The sequence below is a fragment of the Passer domesticus genome, chromosome 10 (assembly GCF_036417665.1).
Source record: "Passer domesticus isolate bPasDom1 chromosome 10, bPasDom1.hap1, whole genome shotgun sequence".
NCBI classification, from domain to species: Eukaryota; Metazoa; Chordata; class Aves; order Passeriformes; family Passeridae; genus Passer; species Passer domesticus.
Genome location: NC_087483.1, coordinates 12,050,637 through 12,066,694, shown reverse-complemented (window position 1 = coordinate 12,066,694; position 16,058 = coordinate 12,050,637). Strand labels below are relative to the sequence as shown.

Here is a 16,058-nt window from a genome sequence, read left to right as displayed (position 1 = left end):
AATGTGCATCAATAGCTTTTAATAATCATCTTGTTCTAGCAATGAATTTGAATATGTACCTACCTAAAATAGGTGTAATGGGATTAACTTGTTGGCAAGTTGATAACCTAATTCTAAAATGCTAGGAATTTCAAAGTAATTGTTATATATATATATATATATATTTTTAGTGACAGCTGGCTGCACAACATTTTAGTCTCAATATTTTGTGAATTTTCACAGCTAAGCAAGGCCTTTATATGTTACACCTACTAAGATTTTCTTATATGATGGTTAAGTAGACTTTTCTCAGCAAGTCAGCTCAGATAAGAATCTTATTTCAAAATATCTATTATCAAGAATCTGAAAATTCCTCCACATATATTTCATTATTGTTACCATGATTTTCAGCACACTATTTTTAAGGAGAAAACTGAATATGGTGAGGAGTTGACTTTTGGGGATTGTCATATGGCTGTGTATTTTTCTTCCCTGCCAAAGGATGTGATATCATGCTGTGATATTCAGTCAAATTATGCAATATTCATTTGTTAACTTTTCCTTGGTTGATATTGTAGTTAGTGATTGCAAAATCAGAACTGGGACTGAAATATTGTAGAATAGCTGCTCTGTCTTCCTGTTTCCCGTATCTTTATATAAGGACAAATTGCACTGCTAGGTATTTTTTCTGTTCTATTTCAAAACTCCTCCTTTTTTTCTTATATTTGAACATTGCTTTGTGGTAACAATGAGTAAAACATGAAAAACAAGGATACGTACTTAGGTGCAAGTGATCCAGCTGAGTTTCAGGCCTTCTTCAAAATCAGAATAAAAACTAATTTTCAACTTAGAACGTGAATGTTTTGGAATTTTAAAGGACTCATTAGTTGAAATTTTTCAAGATGGAGTTTAGTGGCTACACATACAGAGCAGTAAACACCCCTATAATGTTCCAGTTAATTTCATTCCAGTTTATATTAAATATAAATAAAAAATCCAGTTTATATTAAATATAAATAATTAAATATAGAATGCAATAGATTAAATAATTACTATAATTAAATACATTATAATACAATATATTTAATCTATATATAATTATATTTACTGGGTTTTATAATTATTTTATTTAATATTTTGTTCATATAATTATTCAATTAAATATTATGATTTAAAAAAGAACAAAAACAGCACAAAAAAGCAGCAGTTATTTTGTAGTTGGATTTTAGGCTGAAGTCACAGGTTTATTTTGTGAACTTTCACCACTTCTGCTGTTGTCTTGGGATGCATTTTATTTTTTTTCTTCCCCCACCCTCTTGATCATTTAGGATTGTTTCTAGGCCAGCCTGACTTCTGCTTCCACGCCCAAGAGCCTGGGGTCTGCCGGGGGTATTTCACCAGGTACTTCTACAACAAAGAGACAAAACTGTGTGAGGCATTCAAGTATGGTGGGTGCCTAGGAAACCAGAACAACTTCAGGACTTTGGAGGAGTGCCAGACTACCTGCCAAGACAACTGTGAGTTGATGGTTTTAATCACTCTTTGCTTTATTCTTGTATAAAAAATGGTGTGTTTTGCATGGAAAAAAGGCAATTTAGGGTGCCCTGAGGTGGCAGTAATTTGTATATGAAATATATAGTAGTTATACATATTTTAAATTAAAGTACCAAAATATAAGGTACAGAGTAAAAAATTGGTAGGTACTAGGTAATATTTAAGGAATATTACATGACTCCTATGTTTTTTTTCTTTTCTCATGACAGCTACCCTAAAATCTGCCATTTGTGTTGCTTTATAATACCATAAAACACTTCTGTATGTTTTTAACCCATAGGTCTGCATGTACTCCTTTCAAACCAAGTCTTGCAATGAAAGAGGTGCCCATATAGGAATTTTTAACTCACTGTGTATTGCTAGCTTCCCACCAAGGATTCATGGAACACCTGTGTGTCCCTTGGGAATGACTTGGCTGTGCACCTTAGGCTACCAAAGCTATTCAGACTGACCACAGACCAGTCATTTACTTCCTTGTCCTGCTCATTCCAATGAATTGCTCTACATCAGGATACAGTAACCTTCAGAGCTCCTCTCCCTTCACCAAGTGCCTCATTTTATTCATGATGTGAATACATTTTCCCATCAAGAGCCTCCAGACCTTTTTATCTTGCTTGTCTCTAGTGGGCCTTTTTCCAACACTGTTTCATAAGCTGTCATTTTGGCAAGGGGAACTCGAGCTTATTGACACTTAGAGTAGAAAAGACCCACTATGCTTCTTTTTAAAGATTTTGGGGTTTTTTTAAATTATAAAGATAGACCCATGTGCCGTTCCCCTACTTTTGCTGAAATATTTCTTCCTGGGCTGTGATTCCACTTTTACCTTCTGCACTGCAGAATATTCTTTTTCATTACTTTAGTCTAAAATAACATTTTCATGTAAATTTGCATGGACACAAGAAGAGAGGGTTGCCATGGTCTGAATAGATCAAAGCTTTTATTTTTGAGATACTGAATCATTGATACCAATTTTTGTTTGGTTTTTCTTAACAGTTTTCACTTCTTTTTTATTTTTTTTTTAATTTAGCAAATTTATTGCCAGCTGTTACAGCTGAAGAGCATCCCAGCTCTATGAACAGCAGCTCCCCAGCAGAAGAATATCCCAGCTCTGTGAACAGCAGCTCCCCAGCAGAACAACATCCGAGCTCTGTGAACAGCAGCTCCCCAACAGAAGCACCCAGCCAGTCTCCTGGGATTTTTGGTAAGAATTTGCTTTTGCTGTTTATAATCAAGCCTTTGCTGCTCCTTGGTTTGTCCACTGATTTTCCCCATTTATTTGTATGTCACTGGAAATACCTGAGCACAGGGTTGAGCACATTGACATTAAAAGTAGCTCCAGAGCCACTTTCTTGCCATCAGTACTTATTTTGCAAAAGGCTTATAAATGCAAAGGTTACAATGTCTGCTAGCAATATAAAAATAACCTTTCCAAGCTGTGTATGATTTAAATTTTGCATTGTAGAATTAAGGAAGAAAAAGAAAAGCCATTGCAAAGTTGTTTCAGCAGCCTGAGTTTCCTGAGCCTTCGGGCCTTAGAGATGTTGCTTGGCAACTGGCATCAGCAGTGGGTTTGAGCAGGGCCAGCAGGTACCAACCACAGCTGATTTCCAGAGCTTGGATGTGTCTACATATCCCACCCTTGACTGTTTCACACCAACTGTCTCTATTTTTTTTTCTTTTAGGTAATTTGTTGCCAGCTGGTCCAAATGAGAAGTCTAACGCCTGGAACAGGAGTTCCCCAGAGGAGGAGCCCAACCAGTTCCCCATTTTTTTTGGTAAGAATTAGCTTTTGCAGTTCTTAGCTCTCAGTCTTTGATATGGGTTGCATTTCCATTTCAACCAATTTTCTGACATACCTGAGACTAAAGAATGGGTTTTGATTGTTGCCAAAGGATTTGATAAGCAGAGAAAGTCAAAACAAAAGAATATGTCACAACTTATGCATCTCTCATAAATATCAGCAAGGGGAAGACTGACCACTCTCTTTAAAAAAGTGTGACCCTCCTAAAGGTCTGATTAATACAAAGAAGAAAAGCAGTGATGCATAATTCTTTCAGTTGAAATTAATATTTTTGTGAGCATTTAATAGGGAATTGATTTAAATTCCTTTTGTCCATTAACAAAGAACAACATTTGGATTTTAGAATATAGCATAGTATAATATATTTAATACCATTATGTTTGCATTTTCACTGTGACCATATTAAACTCACTTTTGGGTTGAGTCTAATCACAGTGAGTATGCATTAATTTTAAATGCTTTAATTAATTTAATTACTTTTAATTTCATTAATTTAAAATGTTGCTCCAAGGTATTTTTGCACTACGTATTATGAAAATGCAGATGGGACTCTGGATCTTTGCTGAGAAGGGATAGGCTTTAAGAGTATCAGCAGCTGGACACTGTCCACTGTAGGTGGCTGTTGCTTGTACAGGGTAATTGAATTTGAAGCGTGTCATTTTTATGATCCACAGTTGTGCAAGAGGAAGCAACAAACAGTTGGAAAGAGCCTGAGCATTCTCACCAAGTATTTATGTTGTGTTTTTTGCTTTTGCACTTGCTTGCACTTCTGAGGACTGAGTGATGACACAGAGACTCGCTAAGGGTTTTGCATTTTGTATGTTCTGTAAGATAACAGGTGTGTAGGTGGCATTCCTGTGCTCTTTGCTTGGAATGGAGTGTCTAATAAAGCATGAGTGTGTGTTGTACCTTGTTTTTTGCCTGCACTGTAATCTGCAAGCACTGCTGGTTTGATGTAAGTTTCTGTACAGATTGTTTGTTTACCACATGCAAAGCACTCTGGTATTTAAATGAATGAACATAAAACAGTAAAGCTTTGGCAGCCTGTTTTACTGAAAACTATGTGACTTACATCAGGTCTGGTAATAAGTCTGGGGGCATTAAGGGGCATTCCCTGAAGGGTTTTATTTTTTATTCCCTGAAGGTATGAATGCCTGAATCCTCCAGACAGCTAACACACACCAGGAAACCTATACCCATGCCTCACTATGTTTTCTCAGAGGAAATGGAAGGGCTTTTGATTGTGTCAGCAATAGGGAATTTTCCTGCACAGCAGACTTTGAGTGTAAGAGAAAGAGAACTGAAGATTGATGGAACAAAGAGTCAGTGGAGCAGAATGGGTTGGGTGAGAAGCACAGCTGTGGAAGGACCAGGGAATTTCAGTGGAAAGTCTGAAGACACAACAGGTTCTTCCTGATTGTGTGACTTTGTCTTGCCCTTGTCTGCTTCATGCAGCCTCCTGCTCCTGTCCTGTTTATCAGCTTGTACTCTTCAGGCTGCTGGAACGGGCTACAGGTGCTTTTGTGCAATCCCAGTAGAGGGGAAGGCCAAAGCTGACAGCTGATTTCTCCACAGAGACAGGAAGAACATCATCTCCATTGCTGCTGTTTCTAGAGGTGCAGCTATCAAGTGAAGTTCCAAGGCAGAGACAGGTCACATAAAACGTGCAGGGTAACTGTCTTTCACCTTCTGAAAGGAAAAAAAAATATTACAATGGCAGATCAGTTTGTCTGTGCTTGAGGAGAGGGGCATCAGCCACTCCTTCCCTAACAGTTCGCCCCGATCCTCACCTCATATGTGAAGTCAAATTCTATTTGCTATGTATATTGGCCTGGCTATGAGTCTTTCTCAAAGACCTTTTAAAAAATTAAATATAATTTAGTTAATTTACATGAAAACATGAAAAAAAATTACAAGGAGTTGTCCCTTATAGAATACCTCACTTCACAATTGACATGATATTTCATCTTGATTTTAAGAAGAAAAGGTTTTTTTGGTATGTGTAACTCTATAACAATATCAGGTTTCTAGATTTACAATATAGTTCTCAATCTTCAGAAGGTGACACTGTTCTATGGCCAAATAAAGCAAACCATGGATACAGACATGAAGTTTCTAGTGCTTTGAGCAATGAACTTTCCGCAGAGATTGAAGATTGTTCTGGTCTCACTCTGCTGAAACATCTATAATAACTTTTATTGTGTGCAAACTAAGAAAGAGTGAGGCAAAGGATCATAGCTTTCATTTCGTGTGATCTATGGTAGAAAATTGTAAGCACTATACCTACATTTGATTTGTGAGATTTGAGTGGGAGACAGGATCAAAAGTCAATTTTCAACTCAGCAAATTTGGAATAGCACAAGGATGCAGGTCCTGTGAGTACAGAGTCAGGGTCATCTCTTACCAATATAAATTGGCACAGTTCTGTTTGCTTTAATGGATCTGCACCAATTTATACCTGTGGATTACTGTCAAGTGCAGATGATTCGTTATTTTTGTAATAGCCTGTCCACTTGAAGATTCTTTTATTTTCGCTTTGCTGCAACCAGAAATGAGGAGCTGAAGTCTGCACATATTGAAAATCTGGCAATGAACCTGAAGCTTCATGAATGTCACACACTCATGTCTAGGGAGAAATAGTGCTCACAGCATTCCCTTTCCTCCTGAGATAATTCCAAACTTGTTTTCTAGTGTCAATAATTAGCAGTCTGTTGTCACACAAGCCCTGCAAAGCCTGAGAGATAAGGATTATTGTTGCAATGCAGAGCTTGGGGCTCTTTCTGATAAATATGAGTCTGGATGTGCATTTTTCAGAGATTCTGAGATTGATTATGATCATGTCATGTGTTTATACCTCAGGGGGATGGGATTCAGCAAGGGGCTGTATTACAGGAATTGAATCTTAAACCATACAATGTGTACCTCTTTTTTTTAATGTGTTTTTGTGGCTTGTGAGACTTTTACTTCTTTCATTTTCTTTTTTTTTCTTCATAAAATAAGCAGGAGAGAACTTTTCAACAACTCTCAGGAAAATGGGGTTGTGAAATGGAAACATTTGGGAGAGAAACTCAAGAATAGGCATAGCAGCTCAATTTTCTGTTCCATCACATCCATAAATACAGCACTAGGAACTGGAGCTGAACAGAGACCATTCACCTGCTGTAATGTTCTGGTGACATTGTTTACACACTGCCTCACAGGCTTTCACATTTTCCTGCCAATAGACACTCTGGGCATGACACAGGGAATGTTTTCTGCTTGCCTGAAGTCAAGTCTTTTAGTGATCAGTACATTCAAATAAATTTATAATTTTTATGATCTTCAGCATAGAGGAAATTATGATAAGTTATTTAGTTTTTCTTTTAAAATGCTGTTTTGTTGGAAAAAAATGGCTCCAGGTAACAAAATTAAGAGGTTTTCTTCACAGACTGGTTGCTTCTGTAAGTGAAGAACATGCAGATATTTTGAACATAAAAATAGAACAGTGTTTGGTATTTAGGGCATTTATGTGACAGTGATACAGGCAAGGAATAATGTAATTTTTTGGGGAAGAAAACAAGAGGGATTCTGAATAGCACCTGGCTCTCTCTGGGGCACTGTACATGCACAGGCAGTCCTTGCTTGCCTCATCGCTGGCTCCATGGTTCCCCCAAATCTTGCAGTCATTGTGGGAACTCCTTCATGAGGGGACTGTGGACTCCCTGGAGAATTCTACATGACAGATAAGTAATGTACATTACAAAGTGTGTATTTGGATTCTCTGCTGTAATTAACAAGCCTGTGCTGTTTGGCCCTTTGCTCACTGGCAAGCCTTTCTGCTCTGTTCTTTGTAGGTTCAGAAATTAGCAGGTTTAAATAGGCGAGCTATGCTGAACGTTTGCTTTGGAAACTAACATCCTCTCCAGCTACAGAGAAATGAAATTGGCTCAAGAGTTCTCAGAGCAGTACCTAAAGCATTGCCTTAGTTAATTTAACTACCATCTTCATCATTAAAAACCCACTAGGTTTAATATAGATTTTATCAACTGTGGACTTCTACTCTGGACCCAGAGTGAAACTTAGTATTGTAATTGTGAAAAGAAGTTAAGAGGTTCTCATTTTATAACTTGAAACTAATTTAGTGTATCTTGAAAAAGCAACTCATTACTTGGTTTTTAAATTTCAGATTTTTTTTTATAGTACGATGTTGCTAACACACCATTCTATTTCTTTCCCAGCAATTTTTCATACTTTTTCAGCACACCACTTCAGCTATTATACATTTCAGATGAACCTTTTTTTAGCAGCTGTACTGTATGTAAGACACCTAAGATGTAGCACATGCTTTTTGGATATTTTGTCAGCCTCCTGCATTGCCCAGGTTTTAATGCATAACTTCTTGCTTTCAGCAGCTTATCTGCTTCCCACTTTTGTGACCACAGGATGTCTTCAGCTTTGCTGTAACCCAAATGATTTCCTCAAATTTTTACTTTGTTTTTCCACTGAACTCCTTCTGCGCAGCTTTGTGTCTTCAAGAGTTCCATCTGACTGGCTTCACATTTGCCTTTATACATTCATTAAATGCACACAGTTCTGCTGCTCCCTGAGGAAAAATGGTGCTCTTTTGGTGATATAATGGCTCCCATTCGGCTTCTTGCAGCCTGTGCAGCAATTTTATCAGTTCCCATTTGTCTATTAGTCACTCTGGAATGACAGATAATGGAGTTCTTCCAGGTTTGGGAATTCTGAGCTTGTTGCAGTGCCCAGGTCCTTTGGCTACCTCAGGTTCATCCTCCAGTGTTTCAGTTCTCACTTGCAAGGAGCAAACCACCAGGCTCTCCTCGGAATGGTAAAATCCTGCCAGCAGCACTAACACACCGGAATCTCCATTAATTTGTGCACTTGTTCTTCACAGTCAGTCCTTTTTTTTATTCTGCAAGTTGCAAGCTCTTGTTTTATAACTGCTCAATGGTTGCTGACAGACCCTATTACTTAGGTCAAGTTTTCTGTAGTCATTCAACAAACTCAGCACTGAGATACTGAATCTTACACTGGAAATGCTTTTAGCTTCTCCTTGATTCCAGAATGTCGAGCAGTGATTCACTCCATTAATTATTAGAAATATTTACCATATTTTTAAAGCTGTCCACGTTTAATTTATTTCACGTCACTTTCTACAAATGCTTCACTTGAAACTCCTCAAAATGAATTTGTGTGCTCTCTCCTTTGGCAAAAATGGCAATTTTATCACTAACAACACAGGTAGAGATACAGCTTTCAGGTAAGCTTTTGCTGGCAATCCAAAGACAGAATGGCATTTTACTGCACTATTATTTGTTTGCAATCATAAAAAGATGCTTATGCCAAGTATCTTGGATTTTCAGGAGAGCAGAATTAAATTTGCCAGCAAAAAATTTCAAATAATATTGACATGAAGCTGCAATGCTGCAGTGTTGTTTTACCTTATTTTTTTCCAGAACCCCCTCCTATCCCATCCTTGTGCATGACCCCCATGGACAGAGGGCTTTGCAGAGCCAAAGAATTAAGATTTTTCTACAACTTCTCGACTGGAAGGTGTCGCCCATTTAGCTACAGCGGCTGTGGTGGGAATGAGAATAATTTTGTCTCCAGGAAGTCGTGTTTGAGGATCTGCAAGAAAGGTATGGGAAGTGATACTGCCCCCGGCTATCCTTCAGAGGTAAATATTGTGCGGGTCAAAACATTCTCTTGCCACTTTTGGTAGTAAGGATTGGCCTGATCACATGTAGGAGTTGGGAGTCTCAGAAAAGTGAAAATGGAAATCAGGAGAGATACAGAGCTAGAGAGAGAAGGAGGGACAGTAAGTGCAGTGTAAAGGAACAGCAATAACACAACTTGGCGTTGGTCAGGCAGATGAAGATTTTAGGTAAGACAATGTTTTTTTTTCTTTCTTTTTAAGATTAATTGAAACGAGCCTTGTCTCTTGTTTCTGATAATTTTGGATGTTTTCTAATCTTACTTTGTTGATTTTACCTTTAGGATTCAATAAGAAAAAAGGTGAAAGAAGATTAATAAAAATCAAGAAAAAAAGAAAGAAACAGCCAGTAAAGGCCCTGGATATGGAAATCATCCCTGAAATAATGCAATTTTGATTTTTTTAATGGAAATGTGATGTAAACCACTCTTCACCTGTGAATGAAAACCTTCAGTGTACACCATTAAAATATATTTACTGATTATTTTGATTATATATTACTAAGCTGCTTATATATTTTTTATGTATTCCTCAATCATGTTAATAAACATTACCTCTTACTTTGCTAAAGGCTTTTAAATTGCAGTTTGCTTACATATAATTGTCAGAGCTGCAGCAGGACAACAGACTACATGAGTGAATGGTTAAACTGCAGAGAACATTCAGATTTAATTTCTTACCCCATTATTCTTTTTGAATTCCATTTTTGTACTAAAGAAAGCATAATACTTGTGAAAGAATAAGCACTAGTCAAGCACAATTGTTTCAATTATCGATTCAAAGATAGGTGTATTGCTATAAAAAGGAAATAAGCACTGGATTTGTTTTAATCAGACTTATTCTAGGTTGTGCAGGCCTAGATTTAACTCCATTGAAGTGCATATAATTACAGTACTGTAAAATGAGTATGAAATCAGAATTAATGCACCAAAATCCATAGAGGGAGTGTTAAAGCTGTAAGGGTGTGAAGCAGAGTGGCAAATTTTTGGAAAGATTTAAAATTGTGTTGGGGTCATTGATTTTTATCCTCGTTACTGATCTAGACTCATGGCTAAGCTTTACTGCCGAAATTGTAAAACATTATGCATTCTAAATATCAGAATAAGGGGATAAGTCAAATCAGATTTTTATACTGAAATTTTATCCAAATCTCTTTCCTGGTGCTGAAGTCCTTTCATGGCTCTTTCAGTCTAGGATGCATTAATTCTGACTTGAAAGATTCTCAAGGAGCAGGAGTGTACAGCAGAGAGCACTTATGTAGAGCCTTGGCCTGTGAAATGTGTGAGCACCACAGACTACCACTGCAATAACCACATAAATGAAGTGCAGTTCTGCCAGGAAACCTGTAAACTCCACAGAATTAACCTGGCACATTTTGACTCCCTGTTTCACTTTCAATTTGCTATCTTCCTGTTCTGGTTCATCCCTCTGCCCTTTCTCTCCAGGTTTTCCTGCACTTCCTGCACCAGGAGTGGAGTCTGTAGGTGTGGGTGCCCAGCAGAGCAGTGGGGTAAATACTCAGACCAGCTGGAATCCCTTCTTGCAGATAAGTGGATAACCCATGGATTAAACTGCTCCCAGACCTCTCCACTTCTCCCATGGCACCTGCCTGAGCACTGCAGGTGGTGTAGCCTCCCCAGGGAGAGTGGATTTAGGCACATTTGGGGTGGGAGGGTCAGGATTTGCCCTTACACTTCCGCACTGGCACTGCTTGTGTCTGCCTGGCTAGGGATGCAGTGAGGGCACAAATGTCTGCACCTCCCCTTGTCTGCATCTTATGGTCAAGCCAGTAAAAATGTCTGATCTGCCACTCTTAGCTGTAAAAATTCCCCATGGGCTGCCAGTATTAAAACTTACATAATTGCTAGATTATGTGATGTACCTCAAAGGGAGGCGGAGCTGAGGTGACAGCATTAAACTAAAACATCTAGGGCTTTCCTGTAAAAGACAAGGAAATGCATTAAGCCATCCCACCGAAAATATGGGAAAGGATTTGTAAGATTTATGAGATTGATTAGATTACGAACTGGAATGATGAATTTTCTAAAACAATGTTTTGAAATGAGACAGTAGATATAGAAGGATAGGGAAGAAAAGATGGATTTGTATGCAGATTGTCTTGTGATTCCTGTGTCATTTCAGTGTCTCTCCTTCAGGCTCCCTCTTGTTCCAGCAACTTGTCCTTGGCTGCCTGGACTCAACACCTACAAAACCCACATGGAAAAAGAAATCTAGGGAAAGAATCATCCTTTCTGTCCCAGCAGAACCCTCGCTCTGTGGCTGCTCTCCATTTCATAAGCTTCCTTCTTGCTGAGCTCTACTGCCAACTAACAGGGTCTCCTCCCAGGACTGTGAGACTCCTCCAGGACTGCTGTAGCTAGGACAGGCCTGACAGGTACTCTCCCATCCTCTCCTACCCTGTACTGAAGAAACTTCTTGTGCTGCTGTAGTACATTTTGTAATAACAGCAATTAAGGGATGCAGCGAGGTCTCTGTTGTGTCATTGTTCAGACAGAAGGGAGTTTGTACTGCTAGCATCTCCAGAGTACCTCTGTTTCAAGGGACTGAGAAAACATTTCACAGTGATTCATCTGTCAGGCTTGTTACTCAGTGCAACGGGAACCAAGGCTGCAGTGTCACAGACTGTAAAAACCTGATTATAATCAAGGTTTGATCAGAGAGTGCAGGCTGCTCTCAGCTGTGTGTGCACTCAGTTTGGCTGCCACACCAGCTATCCAGCTGTTTCTGTTTTTGTTTAGCTCCACAGTACACAGAGCTATTTTTTCCCATAAAAAGTCCAAACTGCACTGTGATATGATCTTCAACATAGCAAGAAGTTTCTTTTGTGCCCTTCTGCTTCATTCACTTCTCTTTGCTCCTGTACCTCCCATAGCTGCAGAACAATCCAAGACTGAGAAAAAAAGATCTACGCATTTCCCAAAGACAACTAAAGGATGAGCAGGGACAGAACTGAGGCACAACACAGGAAAAGGTACGGATCAGGTGCCAGAATGCCAAAGCAGTCAGAACATGAGGCTGTGCTAAGGTATTAGAGTGACTGTACAGTTCCACTTGACTAGAGTCAATTCATCCAGTCATTTCATTCCAGAATTTTCTCCAGTTGCTTTAGAGAGGAAAAGTAGAGTGCTGTGAAATTTCTCCCATGCTGTATGATAACAGCCAACAAGCTGAAGCAGTTTCACAGAGGTTTGATTAGCTTTCCATATATCATCTGACCTGCAATAACTTGGTATGTGTCCTTAATCCACACAAATGATAAAACAAAATATCTTTGAGAAATTACTTAGAGTACTTTATTCTTTTTTTTTTTTTCCTCTCATTTTTACTGGTATGCCCTCCTTTTTTTCCTTTTTATTTTCTACCTTCTACTGCAGTTTTATTTCCAGTTCACTTGAGCCAGCATTTCTCCCTGCATCTCCCATCCACTTACTCCCTCAAAGCTGACAGTTTTTAATTACATTTTGAGCAAGTCGTCATCTTTCTGGCTTCTACCTTCTGAAGCTTAGTGAAGGGCACCTAAGGGTTGTGTTTCCTAAACAGTTGTTTTCAATGGTGTCTCCAAAGAAAGAGCGACGTGCAGGTAAAGCAGAGTTGTGTGGTTACACACAGGGCAATTCCTGAATTAATTATTACTGAATTAATTAGTACCTGGATTAATTAAGGGGTAAATCCGTGTGATGAGCTTCCTCGCCTGCGTTTATGCCCCGGGCGGCCGCGAGAGGGCGGCGGCGGCGCGGCGAGCGCCGGGCGGGATGGCTCTGATGGAGCGGGGGGAATTCACCGGATTTACCCTCTTTTCTCGCTTCTCAGCCTTCTATGGTCCCAGTGCAGGGAGCTTTGCACATTTAGGTCTCCGTGAGCTGCTCCTTCCTTCGCAGTCGGCAAGCAGGACAGCCTGTAAGGGTGTGATTTATGCTGCTGGCAGCCAAGGGATGGGGAGATGCAGGGGAGGCATTGCTCCCAGAAGTGCAAACTGCACCAGCTGAGGGGTCTCGGGTATCTGCAGGGAACGAGTAAATAAGTTTTAACGTTACCTAAATCAGTAGAATATAAAACTTTGTAAAAATAACCCCCCAAACCCCCAGAGCAAGCAACCAAGTGAAAAAAACCCCTTACAAACAAAAACACTCGCACAAAACTCCACTGACTTTGACTAGCAAACCAAACGTGGCCTGTATAATATGTATCCAGCTAATTCAGGTGCCTGCCAGCTAATTCAGGAGCTGTGAGCTTGGCTGGAATACATGGATTATTCTCTAATTTTGAGTGTATAATATACCCTGTTGCAATCCACAACCTAGACCTAGGTTGGTATAAATTGGTATAAATTAGTGCTACCAGGCTCACTCCTGATGAAATTCCTGTATCTGAGATGACACCACTTCTTTTAGGGAAGTTAATTTCCATCACCGTTCAGAATCAGAGCTAATCCCCAGTTTATATGTGTTTACATTGCCTAGAGGTTTAGAGTGCCAGTCCTTAGTTCTTCACTGATTATAACACTCAAACATTCTCCTGTTGATGAGAGATTCTAGAAGCACCAACTGTCACATGTACCAAATGACTATTCAACCCTGGAGTGGGATTTCACAAATTGTATTGTCTAGGGGCCATTTGAATTTTAAGTATTCTTGGCCCTCTTTTCCCTCTTCCAATTTTTCCTGGAGCTGGGTTTTGTTGGAAGTTTTTTGTTTGTTTTATGGGGGTTTCCCCCTTAGCTTTCTGTTTCTTGCTGTTTTCCTTCTTGAGGAAAATGTTCTCAATGCCCAGGTAAATTCCTTCATTCAGTTCACAGTGAGTTCCACAAATTATTCTGCTGGAGAAAAAAAAAAGTGGATAAGTGGCAGGTAGCAAGAAACAAGCAGAATACTTTATGTTGTTTTATGAACAAATTCAGTGGTATGATTTTGATAGCTCCTTGTCACCATGTGACTTTTTGGAGGCTCTTGTGGGGTTCCCTAAGGAGTACTGGTGTTACAGGTGTTCATGTAATTTGAGTTTGATGCTCCATGAACTCCCTGTTTGTTCAGCATTGTGTTTTCCTGTGCATACAGTAACTGGTTATTGGTTTAGAGGGCACATATTCCCTGTCCATAGTACAGGGAATTGATTATACAAAAACATTTTTAGTTTCTGGTACAATACTCTTTGAAGCTTGTGGAAAGACTTCTATTCATTTTGTTTTGTCCTCTCTCATGGCAGTTTTCAAACCATTCATACCTGTGCTTTCAAATCACCAGTGTTTAGAAAAAGATAGTGTAGAGATCAGCAGTAACAATGTTCCTGTTGCTTTTTTTTCTAGCCTTGGTACTTCAAAGACTTATTTCTTTAATACTTTGTTTTGTATCCAGGAAAAAAATAGTTGCGCCCGTTTGTAATTGAAAATTTGAATCTGACCTTTGCAGCTGCCTTACATCTGAGGAATGAAGGTATTTCTGTGCAGAGCTTTTCAGCCCTTACGGTGTGGGGTGCCATGCAGCCGCTGGCAGAGGTGGTGGGTCAGGTCGGTGACACTGAGGAGGAATGCAGCTCTCCAGTGCCCTTTGAATACAGCTCCAAACTAATCTGTTTCTATGGGTCTAGCTGGAGGAGGAGGACGAATCTCAGCGGCTCGATGCGGGAAAGGACAGGTCCCGCGGTCTCCTCCTCACCAGCGGAGCAGCGAGCGAGTGTTTTGCGGGCGGTTCCGAGCGGAGCCGCTCCGGGGCCAGGTGCGGGCAGAGGCCGGGAGCAGATGGCAGCGCCGGGGCTCGAATGCCACGGGAGCCCGGCTTCCCCGGGACATGCCATTCGGGAGAGAAAAGTAACTCCAGGCGGCCGCAGGCGGGGTCGGGTGATGTAACAGGAAGCTCTGATGTCTCGCTGCTGCCGCCGCTCCGCGCTGCCAGCGGACACGCTCCCGGCGCTCCCGCACAGCGCCGCTCCGCCGGGACAGCGCCGGGCTCCGGATTACACCCGCCGGGCACCGCGTCTCGCTGGCCGCCGAGGCACCGGGCTCCCCACAGATTTAGCCGAGACAGCTCCGCTCACAGCTTCATCCGAGACAGCTCCGCACAGCTTTATCCGAGGCAGCTCCGCACAGCTTTATCCGAGGCAGCTCCGCACAGCTTTATCCGAGGCAGCTCCGCACAGATTTATCCGAGGCAGCTCCGCACAGCTTCATCTCAGACAGCTCCCACAGCTCTATCTGAGAGCTCCGCACAGTTTCCTCGGGAAGCGCTGTGGCCGGAGCGCTTGCGGTGAGTGTGGTTTCATTGTTTCAGGCACGGCTCGGTGCCACCCGGAGCCACGCGTGTGTGCGCGCTCAAGGCTTCAGCCTCGGCGTGGGTTGCGGAATCCGCGCCGACGCAGGCTGCGGGGAAAACCTTCTTTTATTTTCAGCGAGAGAGGTGTTGAGCTGATGGTATAGAGGGTGTTGTTATCGTCTGTGCTTGGTAGGATAGATGGATAAAGAGGTAAAGTGCCCAAAGCAGCGCTGAAAGCGTTCTGCCTGAAACCTCTGATATTAGCTAACCAAATTTCTGTCTTTGCATCTGGAGAGAATTAGAGGCTCATTGACTTGAAAAGGGTCCTAGACTAATTCAGTACAACTGCAGCTCTTTCAATAGAGGCTGAATTAGGTGATAAAGTGGTGCAGGTTTGCTTACGGAGTATTTCTCTAAACTTAATGTACCAGAAAGAGGTCATACTTGAGTTGTTTCATAATTAGGTTTTGTGTTGTAATTACACAACTTAAAAGATAAAGCTACTGTTTTGTTTGGGCTTTCTGTTTGCTTGAGGAAAAGTTGGGTTGTTCTGAAGCCTGTAGGCGTGCCGCCGTGTTGCTGTTTGAGGTTTCTAACCGCAAACACCGAGCTGATTTATTGACAGCTGATTGCCCACTTTTCCTTTCCTCGAGAAAGTGTTGAACGGTGGCGAGTGTGATTCCGTGCCTTCGAGTACCAGCTGACAGGCAGTTAGAAGTCTTGCTGCTCCTCAAGCTTTCCAGAA

The 16,058-nt window shown here is 40.7% G+C and overlaps 2 protein-coding genes across 9 annotated transcripts in view; both read left to right on the top strand.

The window, feature by feature from the left end:
• TFPI (tissue factor pathway inhibitor) overlaps positions 1 to 11,443 on the top strand; it is a 64,718-nt gene extending 53,275 nt beyond the window's left edge. The window contains exons 7-12 of one of the 7 annotated variants that reach the window (XR_010368989.1): positions 1,308 to 1,496; positions 2,561 to 2,734; positions 3,216 to 3,308; positions 8,791 to 8,973; positions 9,082 to 9,218; positions 9,332 to 9,464. Coding sequence is in view for 6 of the 7 variants with exons in the window: in XM_064433780.1 (XP_064289850.1) it covers positions 1,308 to 1,496; positions 2,561 to 2,734; positions 3,216 to 3,308; positions 8,791 to 8,973; positions 10,493 to 10,557; positions 11,204 to 11,428 (929 nt within the window). In the remaining variant the exon portion in view is untranslated. The other 6 variants (XM_064433780.1, XM_064433781.1, XM_064433782.1 and 3 more) reach the window with 6 other exon arrangements.
• The window catches only part of CALCRL (calcitonin receptor like receptor), a 66,084-nt gene continuing 61,312 nt past the window's right edge, over positions 11,287 to 16,058 (top strand). Inside the window, exons 1-2 of one of the 2 annotated variants that reach the window (XM_064433779.1) lie at positions 11,287 to 11,442; positions 11,941 to 12,039. In XM_064433779.1, the coding sequence (XP_064289849.1) occupies positions 12,002 to 12,039 (38 nt within the window). In that variant the 5' untranslated portion in view covers positions 11,287 to 11,442; positions 11,941 to 12,001. Of the gene's footprint in view, positions 11,443 to 11,940; positions 12,040 to 14,519; positions 15,308 to 16,058 lie in introns of those variants that run through there. The other variant, XM_064433778.1, reaches the window with a different exon arrangement.